Source organism: Narcine bancroftii, chromosome 1 (genome assembly GCF_036971445.1).
Source record: "Narcine bancroftii isolate sNarBan1 chromosome 1, sNarBan1.hap1, whole genome shotgun sequence".
Lineage (NCBI taxonomy): Eukaryota > Metazoa > Chordata > Chondrichthyes > Torpediniformes > Narcinidae > Narcine > Narcine bancroftii.
Genome location: NC_091469.1, coordinates 227,695,452 through 227,709,081, shown reverse-complemented (window position 1 = coordinate 227,709,081; position 13,630 = coordinate 227,695,452). Strand labels below are relative to the sequence as shown.

The window sequence follows — 13,630 nt, the reverse complement described above, 5'->3', positions numbered from 1 at the left end:
CCCTGTCATTCTTATGTTGTGTCATCCTGTTCGAAGTTTAAAGCCGTCAAACCAACTTCAACTTGCTGCAAAGGTTTCTGTATCCCCTTGAAATTTATTTTCTTTAAGCATCGAAAAGATGTTTAAATCTTTGCTTTGAATGCTTTTTTTGTACAAAGTGGTATTCGCTTTTGGTTACAATCTTCAATCCCAATGATGAAGTTGCTGTTCCAGTTCGATCATTAATGGGCTTCTCTTTGGAGTAATTTGTGCTTAGAAAAACTGATGCAACTTTACCATGTTCTTTATATTTGTGCTTCTTACTTAAAGATAGTGCGTACCATTGACTCATTGTAGCCCTGATCATGTCTGATTTTTCACGTTTCACCGTCTTTATGTTGTTTAATAACCGTTTTTCTTCTGAAAACTCACGACTGGAGGGAGAACAAACGCTTTTATTAGCTTATAACAATGGGTAAGGTTTCACAGTGGATTTCGGAAGGGTTCTGGGTTTAGGTGGGAAACCAGGGTTATATGTGGGCAGATGGGGGCGGAGCTGGGAGGCGGGGCCAGCCATCAGCACAACACATTACCAGTGAATCCCAGGTTCACTGCATTCACCCCTTCCTGTAGAATTTAGGGTCTGTGAATGAAGACAGAGAACATGGATTCAGAAAAAAATGGTAGAAAAATATACAGTTATTTACAAATTTACAGATTTAAGTGGTCCAGGGGTCTGGAGATCTTGGTGGAGCACCTCAGTAATGGTGGGCCTTGGGCTCCTTGGGTCTCCTGGACTCCTTGTGAGGGAGGAGAGGTGGTCTGGGTCTCCGACTCAAAGGTGGAGGGGGATGCACTTTCCTCCTGAACCGTATCCCCCGAGGTCCTGACTGGGGGTGGCGAGAATGAGCTCCGTGGCTCGCAGGGCACTTGAGGCAATGGACCCTCTGTTCTGGCGGGTGCCAGGTCCCTGATGGAGATGGCGTCTTCTCTGCCATCCGGGTACTCCACATAGGCATACATGGGATTGGCGTGGAGCAGTTTCACCCTTTCCATCAGGGGGTCGGTCTTGCTTCTCTTCATGTGCTTCCTGAGAAGGACTGGACCAGGAGTGGTGACCCAGATTGGGAGTGTAGTTCCCGATGCCGAACTTCTTTCAAAATTGAATAGGAGCTCATGAGAAGTAGCATTGGTCGTGGTACAAAGTAGCGACCAGATGGAATGGAGGGCCATAGGGAGGCCTTTTGCCTTCAGGGCCAGTTTGACAGCCTTCCAGACCATGGTGTTCTCCTTGTCAACCTGCCCGTTCCCCTGGGGATTGTAGCTAGTAGTCATGCTGAAAGTGATGCCCCTCACCTGCAGACGTAGCTCATCTCTCATAAAGGATGAGCCCTGGTTGCTATGAATATAGCTGGGATACCTGAACAGGGCAAAAATGGAGTCTAAGGCCTCTATGACTGAGGAAGTGGACATGTCTGGACATGGAATGGTGAATGGGAAGCGGGAATACTCATCAATGAAAGAAAGGAAGAAAGTGTTCCTGTTCATGGAGGGGAAAGGTCCCTTAAAATTGACACTAAGCCATTCGAAGGGCCTGGATGACTTGATCAGTTGCACTTTTGTGGGGCGGTAGAAGTGCGGCTTCCAATCCGCGCAGACCTGGCGAGACCTGGTCATTTCCCTGACGTCTTCCATGGAGAAAGGCATATTGTTTGCCTTGACAAAATGAGCCATGTGGGTAACCCCTGGATGACAGAGCTCATTATGCAGAGACCACAGTTGGCTAGTGTGTGCAGAGGCACAGCTTCCTCTGGATAAGGCATCTGGAGGGTCATTAAGAGCTCTTGGCCAATAGGCAATGTTATAACTGTCATTCCTCATTTTTCCCCTCTTGACGTTATTAAACATGAATGTGACCAAGCGCTGGTCAGTGAGGAGTGTAAATTTCCTACCAGCCAGGTAGTGCCTCCAGTGCTACACAGCTTCTACAATGGCTTGAGCCTCCTTTTCCACAGAAGGCTTCCGGAGCTCATGGCCTGGCAATGTCCGCAAAAAATATGCAACCGGCCTGCCCGTCTGGTTGAGGGTAATGGCCAGGGCTATGTCCAAAGTGTCGTTTTCTACTTGGAAAGGTAGATTCTCGATATCTGTGTGCATGGCGGCTTTTGCAATGTGGTTTGGGAGGTAGTTAAAAGCCATTTGGGTTTCGGTCGAGAGGGGGAAATTAGTGACTTTTAAGAGACGGCGAACCTTATCAGCATATTGAGGGATCCACTGGGTATAATATGAGAAAAATCCCAGGCATCTCCTGAAAGCCTTCATTGTCCTGGGAGCGGGGAGCTCTAACAGGGGCCACATCCTATGTAGGTCTGATTTTAGGGGCCCTCCGCTCCAAATCGTTAGAGGGAGGAGGGGACCAGAATAATCCAAAGTCACACTTTTAAGGTGACACAGCAAGTCCAGACCCAACAGCACTGGAGCACACAATTCATCAAGTACATACAGACGAATTTTACAGAATTCTCCCCCTTCAAACGACAATGTTGTTGAATATGCGTAGAATGTGAATGAGACGCAAGGAATATATGGTAATTAGGTTGTGTTTTTGCACAGTCCATGAGTCTATGAAGCTTTCAGTAGAGCCCGTGTCAATTAGGCATTTAGTGGAATGTCTGTTAATCTTCACAGTCACTATGAAGTTGCTGAGCTGGTGAGGTCTGTCCTGATCTAGGACCATTGAGGCTAGGACCCCGAAGATTCCATATTCCTCACTCGAGTGGCCCCACCATTCTGGGTTGTCCTGCATGGGTAAGGTGGCATTGACCTCGTGGCATAGCAAGATGGCCACCATCCTTCCTCCGGCGACGACGATGGCACCGAGTTTGAATTTGGGTCACGGCAAGATGGCCACCAAGCCTTTTTGCATCGTTTCCTCACTGTCACCCTCTGTCAGTGTGTAGCACAGCAAGTGGGTTCGGGTGAATTTGAAGCAGACGGTATGGGTCTGGAATCGGATCCGGGAGCGGTGCAGGCCGCAGACTTCCCTGGGCTTCCCCTTGTGCAACAAACACTCACCCAATGCTTTCTTTCCATAGTTGGATCACATTGAGTCTTTTACCGGACAACAAGATTGGGGATGCTGGCTCTTGCCACAGAGAAAGGACCCCCCTAGCATGGATAGCGGCAGCCATTAGGGCTGGGGTAGTCGGAACAGCCAGTCCTTGGAAGGGGTCACTTGGGTGAGCGAGCTCACTGGCTTCGAGGTCGTCATTCTCAAGCTTGGCCTGTACCAGCAATTTAGCCAGTTCGACATTGTTAGCCAGATCCTTCTTACATGACTAGAGCATTCTCTGCCTCATGTACCTCGAGTGGACCCCCGCGACTAGAGTCCCAGATCTGTTCTTCCTCATGAATGAAGCCCATAGCCGCTTCGTACCTGCACTTCTTGGCAAGTATTCACAGATCCAACAGGTAATCATCAATGGTCTCTCCTGGTCATTGGTGACAGAGCAAGTTGGTGCCTTGCTAGGACCTCGTTTTGTGACTTCAGGAACCAAGCCTTCAAAGTCTCGATGGCAGCATCATATGTAGTGCAGTCCCTGACGAGTGCATACCCTTTCGTTCCTACGTTCGAAACGAGTGCAAACCTCCTGAGTTTATTGGTGTGGAAGATGTCTCTGGTCATGTTCAGGTAGGCCTGGAAGCAGTCTAGCTTGTATGTGAACTCCTCAGCCACGTCGGGGAACAGACTGTTTCTCAGAGCAAACCAAGCTTGAGCAGCACTTCCATCATTAGGGAATAAGCTAATAAAATTGTAGCATGAATAAAAGCTCTCATGACTAGAGGGAGAACAAACACTTTTATTAGCTTATAAATATGGATAGGGTCTCACAGTGGTCTTCAGAAGGGTTCTGGGTTTAGGCGGGAAACCAGGGTTATAAGTAAGCAGATGTTGGGGGGGGGGGGGGGGGGGCCAGCCATCAGCACAACACACTACCGGTGAATCCCAGTTCACTGCAACTGTAAAACTCAATTGAAAGCAACTGACCTACCCTGTATCTCCTGTGAAGACAGTGCAGACTGGTTAAGCACACATTTGGACAAACTCATGCAAAATCGTCATCAGCACATCACCAGCTCATCCCAGGATACATGGTTCCCCTTTCACACTGGGCTAATCACCACACAGGCATCTTCAGACACCTGGTCGTATCCCTGGCGTTAGTGCATGCCGATTAAAAAGCTTTCATGCTAGACTCCTAACCAGGAGAATGGCCCTCAATTACTGGAACAAGCTGTCAGAGTGAAAGAGGCAGCTGTGTCTGACTGTCATTTGCATATATTTTATTTTGGGCTGTTCACATGATCCACCTGTAACTTGAGTTTTCCAGAAATTTCCAGAAAGATCTTGCGGTAACTGAATAATGACATGCGTAAAACAGGAAATTGTCACGGTTTTCCAAATCGCAATGGCTGAATTTCACATTGATTGAAGTAGCGTATAGCAGGGTTTACATGAACTTCTCCAGAACCCCTACCCCCACGAACTCTTCAGCCACGCATTCATCTACCACAACTTCCTATTCCTACCCTCACTGGCCAGAAGTCACCACCTTTCTGCTTTTCAGCTCCCTTCCTAACTCCCTATATTTTCTTGTCAAGTCCTCATCCCTAATCCTATCTATGTCATTGGTCTCCCCACGTGGATGACGATATGTGGCTGCTCGCCTCCCACATCAGAATGCTGTGAACTCAATCAGAGATGTTTCTTTGACCCTGGCACCCAGGAGGCAGCATACCATCTGGGAGTCACAGAAACCCCTATCTGTTCACCTAACTCTGGATTCTCCAATCACTATTGCTTTCTTCTTCTCTCCCCTTCCCACACTCTGCGCCAGAGACCTGACCACTGCAACTTGTCCCTGGTAGATTGTCCCACTCAACAGTATCTGAAACAGAATGCCTATTGTTGAGGGGAACCACCATAGGTCTGCTGTGCACTGACTGCTTATTCCCCTTCCCTTTCTTAATAGATACCCAGCTCCCTGCCTCCTGACCTTTGAGGGCGACTTTCTCCCTGAAGCACCTGTCTATCACCCCTCTGCCCCCTGAATGATCCAGAGTTCATCCAGCTCCAGTTGCCTAAATCTTTCTCCGAGGAGCTGCAGCTGGATGTACCTCTTGCAGGTGGAGTCGTCAGAGTCATATTTCCGTATGATTTAGGAATACAGAGTCCATTCATGGCTTATTGCTGAAGTTATATGTACTGACATTTTAGCAGCAGCTTATCCAAATATAATGTATGATCAAAATTTAACTTTTCTCTATGGGTTCCATCTGCTGAGCTATCCTTCCTTTTCGCGGATTCATTTTGTGCGGATCAAAACCTTTCAGAGTGTAAAATATTAAAAAGAACTAGCACAGGTGAAGAGTTGAGTAAGAAATGTGGAAGAGTACTACAAATGGGAAAAACTTTAAAAAGGAATGCACGTCAATTCTTAATGAGATAAACTGAAATATTACAGCAGAATAATGTAAAATGTTGCAAAGCTATGAGATTGAACTTTATTGCAATAAATTCTCCTAATCTTGAAAAGCTAAATGTCTGCTTAATAAAAGCCCACAAATCTTAAAACATTTTTTTCTGTAAAAAGTGGCATTATTTTAACTGCAGATTTTAACTGCAGATTTCACAATACAGTTACAAAATCTCAAAACCATCAGTTTCATAAGAGCTTCCGCAATTAATGCATCGGGCACACCAAATAGAACATAGTTTTAAAAAAAGATTGCAAAAGCATTCTTCTTGCAAATGTAAATCTCTTTTCTCATAATGGAAGAGGACAACAGAAGGCTTTGGTTTTTGCAATTTCAGAAATAATGGGATTGAAGTGGTTTAAAAACGCCTTGGGTTTCTGAAAGTTGTTGTACAAATGATCAAATATCACAACATCAGAAGTTGGAAGTAAATGTAATCATTAAAAAATACAATATTTACAAAGAATGACAAAATTAAGGCAGCCACATTTTCTCAAAGATCTTTTTCAAGAACCTACATATTTATGGGATAACTTTCATAACTTAACATTCTAAAACAATTCATAATTCATTAAATCCTTCAGGATAATAACTACAGTACGTTTCCGATTATCCGAAAACCACATGCAAAATTCTGTTATCCAAAAAAATGTTGGCGGCAACCTGACATCACAATGAAAAAAAATGTCACCCGACATGCTCACATGGGGCTCTGACACGCTGTTAGCACCAGTTTAGCGACATCAGTGAGCAACTGGAGGAAGTCGGTGGGTCAGGCAGTGCATGGGGAGATTGTCCTCATTTCAGCTAACTTCCTTCCCTCTCTCTTTCTGTGTCTTCTTTACCCTTCACTGTACTTGGGTCTCTGCTGTCCCCAGAGTCAGTGTCAGGGTAACCGCATGTGGGTGGGGGTTGAGCACTGAATTTTTTTCACTGGCATCAGACAGGGGGTGATGAGGCATGGCAGCAACAGTGTCAGACCGGAGGGAGGGGGTGGTGGTTGCAAGTGCAGGGGTCCTTGGGCTCCCGGGCAGGAGTGGCGACAGCAGTGGGGAGGTGTCTGGGATTGGAGCAGGGACCTTGGGCTCCCAGAAAGGTTTGGTGGCAGTGGTGGGGAGGTGACAGGGATTGGCAATGGCACCAGGAGCCGGGACCTCGGGCTCCCAGGCAGGATCGACGACGGCGGTGATGTGCCGGCGATTGCCAACGACGATACAGTATTCTGCAGATGTGACTGGGCTGCTTAAAGCCATTTCTCAGCTATCCAAAAAATGCTGTTAATCAATACACGTCCAGTCCCGAGCATTTTGGATAATCAGAAATGAACTGCATTATGTAAAGGGGTAAATATTCAACACATATGAGCATAGGTAAATGCTGACAATAACAATAAGACAAAACATTAGTTATTTTATGATGGTGTTATTTGAGGGCTAAATATTGATGAGAACATTAGAGGTTTGACATTGTATTTCAGGGAAACCTTGTAACCTTTGTTCAATGCTTAATCAGGTTCGTGCACTGAGTGGTACAGTAAAATCCCCATTATTCGGCACCTGTGGGGATCATGGATACTGGAAATGAAACTTTTCCGGTTAACTGAGACTCATTTTACCTGCACTAAGACAAAAGACAGTGCAAAATGTAAAGTACTTTGGGAAATAAAAACAGTATTGTAATCTTTAATTACGCAAAGCACTTTAATCAAGAAATTCCTGTAAACTACAAAATTTAAATTCATACCCTGGTCGCTGGTGCTGTAATAGCATTGCGTTAGCTGCTACACTAACCATGCCACCATAATAATTAACGCCTCCCCTCCCCTAGGTTTACAGGTGTAGCCGTACAAATATACTGTAACTAATACTAATATAAAGATATAGAGTCTTACTAAGCAGGGATAGGGAGAGTCACTACAGTAGGGAGCGGCATCCTGATGTCCCGATCAGACCCGACTCACCACCATGCAAATGTCCCAGCAAGACCCTCGGCGCAGCCTAACTCACCTCCTCACAAACGTCCCGCTCAGGCACTCAGCGCACCTTCCTTTACATTCAAACCCCAGCCATTGTGCTAGCCGCTGCGCTGACCATGCCGCCATCATAATCCACCACTTCCCCCAGATTTACAGATAAAGCCTTACTGAATATACCAAATAATATACCAATAAAGATAAAGACTCTTACCGGGCAGGGATAAGGACGTGCTTTGGGACAGTCACTCCAGCGGCATGGCATTGGCGGCTCTTTCTCCAGGGCACTACCATTTTATTCAAACACAACTTTATTGAAACTCAAATTGCTGTGACGGGCAGGAAGCAACCAGGCATTCTGCTGGCTAAATGTTTGCTCCCAAGGGGTGGTGTGCTGCTTCAGGAAACCTTTATTTTTATAATTTTAAATTTTAATTTAAACTTTTATTTAAAGCTTTATTTATTTTTTTTTAATCATTGATTTTTTTTGCTAGTTGTTTGACCTTCCGGTTGACTGAGTGCCAGATAATAGGGATTTTAGTGTATTTGTCTTCTCCACCTTATTTGTAAAGCTCTTGATCTTCCCTTCTCATCTCTCCGTCTCTCCCTCTGCCTTTAAAAAGCTCCTTAATTACTACATACTTGACCAAATTTTCGGGCATTTGCCCTGATGTTTACTCACATCCTCTCTCTCTTACACACACACACAGTCTTGCTCTCTTTTTATATATAGATAGATATTGATGGTTCTGAAATTAATGGGAACTAAAGGAGGGTAAATCTGCTCCAGACCAGTCATTCTTAAACCTTGCAAATGTACAAGTGTTGTTTCACCTAAAAGGCGTGTTTGGGGCCCTGGCCCATGGTTGGGGAGGAGGTGGGTGCAGGGGAAGGAGCCAGGGGTAGGGGGGAGGAATAGGTGGGGATGGGCAGAGGGAACGGTCCCAACGGAAGGCTGAGAGGGGAGGTGAAGGAAAAATGTGTCTGGTGGTGTTGCTACATAAAGACCACTGTTTGACCTGCTGAGCTTCTCCAGCACTTTGTATTTTTTTTTACTTCACCCACGGTGCCTGCAGATTTTCGTGATTTAATTCCGAGACTTTTTATCAGCAATGGTTTCCTGAAGCAGCACACCACCCCTTGGGAGCAAACATTTAGCCAGCAGAATGCCCGGTTGCTTCCTGCCCGTCACAGCAGTTTGAGTTTCAATAAAGTTGTGTTTGAATAAAATGGCAGTGCCCTGGAGAAAGAGCCGCCAATGCCATGCCGCTGGAGTGACTGTCCCAAAGCACGTCCTTATCCCTGCCCGGTAAGAGTCTTTATCTTTATTGGTATATTATTTGGTATATTCAGTAAGGCTTTATCTGTAAATCTGGGGGAGGTGGTGGATTATGATGGCAGCATGGTCAGCGCAGCGGCTAGCACAATGGCTGGGGTTTGAATGTAAAGGAAGGTTTATGAGCCCCCTTCCCTGTGAAGCAGTCATGTTTTGGTTTCTTTCGTACTTCTCTCCTGCCGACACCATTAAAAAAAAATTGAAAAATATTTATGTTGCATTAGTTGAAAAGAAAATAAGGTTTTTTTTTAACTTAAATCTGCTGCTGCCCATGGACAGGGAATAGGGGCCCCCATTTAAAATGGTTGCTCTAGACACTGATTGCTTGATGGAGAAGGTCAGCTTCATGGAATTTATTTGCATGGACTTCGCAAATTTTTTTCACATTTCTTCTGCTTGCCCAAATGAGCAACGGAGCTAGAGAGATGACATCTGGTGCCCTCCAGTGTGATTAACAGAAACTGTGTACCTGAAGGTGCAAATGCCTCAATCAACTCTCCTCTCAGGGAATAAAGTCCTAACCTGTTTAACCTTTCCCAGAAACAGGCCCTGTTGAAGGACCAACAAACATGAATTTCAAGATTCAAGATTCCTTTATTGGAATAAAGACTGCAATATTACACAGAATTTGCTTTCGCCTGCCACCGAGTCATCATCGGCAAAAATTGCCTGAAGTGCCTCTTACAGTAAGAGAAAGAAAAGTACAAGTGAGTTTTTCACCCACCTCCCAGTTCTTTTGTGGGAGTGATAAAAATAGTATCTCACAAGAAACTAATTATTTGGCTAATTTACTGAGATTTATTCAACATTTTCTGTAAAAGTCAAAAGATGAAAGGAATCAGTAACAATGCACTTTTATCAAAGTAAAAATGCCCCAAGATGCTAAAAAAAAATTAGTTCAACTTTATTTGTAATCGTCATGTGATACTATAAAACCTTTTTGGACATGACTTAAGGAGGCTTTCGAGATAATTGACAGAACCAACATTATTTTGATTAGGTAATATTAAAATGTTGGGTTTGAAATTGAGATTAAGTAGGTATCAAGTTGTGCTTTTGAGATTAGCCTTGGCTGTAGTGAGAAAATGTATAGCGATTACTTGGAAAAATTAGATTGATTTAAGTTTGCAACGATGGCCTTTGGAATTGAAATCATGCATTCCACTGGAAAAAATAACGTATAATTTATGTGATAATTATCTGTTTTATCAGAAAATGTGGAGCCCTTATTCGGATTATATGGGTTTAAAGTTTTGAATTTTCTTTGATCGGTTGTGGTGGGGCATTTAATTATGTTACTGACGGGTATATCTCCTTTCTTTCTTCTATCCTTGGGGTTGGGGGTAGTAGGGAGGGGGAGGGATTTGAGGGAGGGGTATTGGGATGGATGGGAGGGAGTGGGGGAGGGGGGATTTGGTATTTATCACATTGTTTTTTGTATATGAATTATTGTATTTGAATATATTGGAATGTAATGTGGCTCAAAATTTTAAATAAAGTATTTTTAAAAGTTTATTTGTTGTCCAATTATACCCATACAACCCGATGGAACAGCGTTTTCCGGTCCATGGTGCAGAACAAGTACAGACATAAAACAGACAGACAAACAGTATATGTGTACCTATATTAAAATAAATATTCTTAATGAGGAGTAGAGAGAGAGTTGCTTTAGCAGTCATTGAGTATTGCCACTGCCTGTGGGAAGAAGCTGGTTCTGGCTCTGATACATCTGTATCTTTTTCCCGATGGGAGTAGAATCATAGAAGATTTACAGCCCAGAAACAGGCCCCATTGGCCCTTCTAATCTGTGCTGGACCATTTTTTTTGATGAGTCCCACTGACCTGCACCCAGTCTATAGGCCTCCATACCTCTCCCATCCATGTACTTGTCCACATTTCTCTTAAATGTTAAAATTGAACTCACATTCACCACTTCAACTGACAGCTCGTTCCACACTCAAATCTCTCTGTGTTCAGAGGTTCTCCCTCATGTTCGCCCTAAACATTTCCCCTTTCACTCTTAACCCATATCCTCTGGTCTGTATCTCACCTATCCTCAGTGGAAAAAGCCGATCTACCTTTACTCTGTCTATCCCTCTCATAATTTTAAATGCCTCTATCAAATCTCCCCTTATTCTTCTACACTCAAGGGAATAAAGTCTTAACCTGTTTAACCTTTCCCTGTAACTCTGTTCCTGAAGTCTGGGAAACATCCTAGTAAACCTTTCTATCTTAAGATATCTTTCCTGTAGTTAGGTGACCAAACCTGCACAGAATACTTCAAATGTGGCCTCGTCAATGTCTTATACAACTTTACCCATCTCTTATACTCTTATGTATGAAGGCCAATATGCCAAAAGCTCTCTTTACAACCCTATCCACCTCTGATGCCACTTTCAGGGAATTATGTATCTGTATTCCCAGATCCCTCTGTTCTACTGCACTCCTCAGTGCCCTACCATTTACCATGCATGTCCTTTATTAGTTTGTCCTTCCAAAAAAACATTTCACACTTGTCTGCAGTAAATTCCATCTACCATTTTTCACCCCATTTTTCTAGCTGGTCCAGATCCCTCTACAAGCTTTGAAAACTGTTTTCACTGTCCACAATGTCTCCAATCTTAGTGTCATCTGCAGACTTGCTGATTCAACTTATCATCATCCAGATCATTGATATAGATGACAAACAACAATAGTCCCTGCACCAATTCCTGAGGCACACCACTAATCTCAGGCCTCCAGTCCTCCTCCCTGGCTTCTCCCATCCAGCCATTGTCGAATCCACCATGAATACCGAGTGTCTGAACCTTCCCTTGTGGGAACTTGTCAAAGGCCTTACTAAAGTCCATGTAGACAACATCCCGAGCCTTTCTTTCATCAACTTTCCTGGTAACCACCTCGAAAACCCTTACAAGATTAGTTAAACAAGACCTGCACCCAGTCTATAGGCCTCCATAACTGACAAAGTCATGTTGATTATCCCTAATCGGTTCCTGGCTATCCGAATAATTGTATATCTGATCTGTTAGAACATTTTCCATTAACTTACCTACTACTCACATCAGGCTCTCTGGCCTATAATTTCCAGGGTTACTTTTGGAGCTTTTTTTAAGCAATGGAACAATGTGAGCTACTCTCCAATCCTCTAGCACCACATCCGTGGCGAAGGTCATTTTAAATATTTCTGCCAGAGCCCCTGCAATTTCTACACTAGCCTCCCTCAAGGTCCCAGGGAATATCTTGTCGGGCCCTGGGGATTTATCCACTCTTATTTGCTTTAAGACATCAAGCACCTCCTCCTCTTTAATTTGTATAGGTTCCATGAACTCACTGCTTGTTTTCCTTACTTCCCTCAACTCTGTGCCCATTTCCTGAGTGAATACTGGCAAAAAAAAACATTTAAAATCTCCCCATTTCTTTTGGCTCCAAACAAAGCCGACCACTCTGATCTTCAAGGGAACCAGTTTTGTCAGTTACTATCCTTTTGCTCTTAACATGTGTGTAAAAAAACCCTTAAGATTTTTCTTCACATTGTCTGCCAAAGCAACCTCATATCTTCTTTTAGCCTTCCTGATTTCTTTCTTGAGGTATTTCTTATATTTTTTTATACTCCTCAAGTACTTCATTTGCTCTGTGTTGCCTATACCTGTTATACATCTCTCTCCTTCAACCAGACCCTCCAATATCCCTCAAAAACCAAGGTTCCTTATACCTGCAAACCTTCCCTTTGATGCTGACAGGAACATACACACTCTATACTCTCAAAATTTCACCTTTGAAGGTCCTCCAATACCTCGCACATCCTTGCCCGAAAACAAGTTATCCTAATCCACACATTTCCTCAAAATTGGCCTTTCTCCAATTTAGAATCTCAACTCGAGGCCCAGACCTAATCTTCTCCTTAAGTTACTTGAGACTAATGGCATTATGATCACTGAATCCTAATTGTTCTCCTGCAGCAGTATGCTGGAGGAGGGGGATGGAGTGGGAAGAACCAGCACTAACAGCTCCAAACTCATGATAGCTAGACTCAACAGGCTTCTATCTACTGACAACCAGCCACTACAGCCACGAGGCATAGTGATTCAGCAGCACCCATAGGTCTCCAGAGAAGCCCTGGCCTACTCAACTTGAATGTCATGAGGTAGTACGTACTCCAGATGTCATGATGCCAGGTCACCTGTTGTTTGTCTATATCAAGCCTGACAGCACGTCAATAAATGCTTTTGCTCTTCTCTGGCTGAAACCTGAGGTGTGGTCTCGTTATTCATCCTATTTCAACATGATGGCATATGTCCATAACTTACATCTGCCACACTGGTGACTCCAACAAGGGTCTAACCGTAGTTAAACCCAGCAATTAACTCTGCAAGCCTGAGCAACAACTGCAACATTTCTGCAAAACTTACCTTGCTTGCCACAAACTGGTCAATCGTAGATTTTACGGACAACTTCAGCAGGTCATCAGGAAAAGACATCAATCAAGCAAGAGGACAGTGCTTTCCTACATGGACGACTGAACACACATCAAGTTTGGAAAGATAAAACGATACGACCTAAACTGTTATTTTCTGCCTCACAAACTGAGAAACCAGCCGCAATGACTTGGGGAAACTGGTTGTATACATCAAAAGCTGCGTGTAAATGCTGGACAAAGCAGAGCATGGTAGTTAGTTTATCTGAAGGGATCATAAATCAGCAAGGTCTGCTGTCCTCAACACAAGCTTTTCAAACTTGCCTCTTCAGACCTTGAGTCGTCTGTATCTCAGTAGCTGTGACCGGGGAGAGACCCCCTCCCATGTTTC

The 13,630-nt window shown here is 44.1% G+C and overlaps 1 protein-coding gene across 3 annotated transcripts in view; it reads left to right on the top strand.

Moving 5' to 3' along the window:
* Positions 1 to 10,143, top strand: part of LOC138739814 (solute carrier organic anion transporter family member 4C1-like) — a 168,461-nt gene extending 158,318 nt beyond the window's left edge. For all 3 annotated transcript variants that reach the window (XM_069892380.1, XM_069892372.1, XM_069892365.1), the window contains one exon: positions 9,366 to 10,143. In XM_069892380.1, coding sequence (XP_069748481.1) covers positions 9,366 to 9,643 — 278 coding nt within the window. In that variant the 3' untranslated portion in view covers positions 9,644 to 10,143. The remainder of the gene's footprint in view (positions 1 to 9,365) is intronic.
* The last annotated feature ends 3,487 nt before the right edge of the window (positions 10,144 to 13,630 follow it).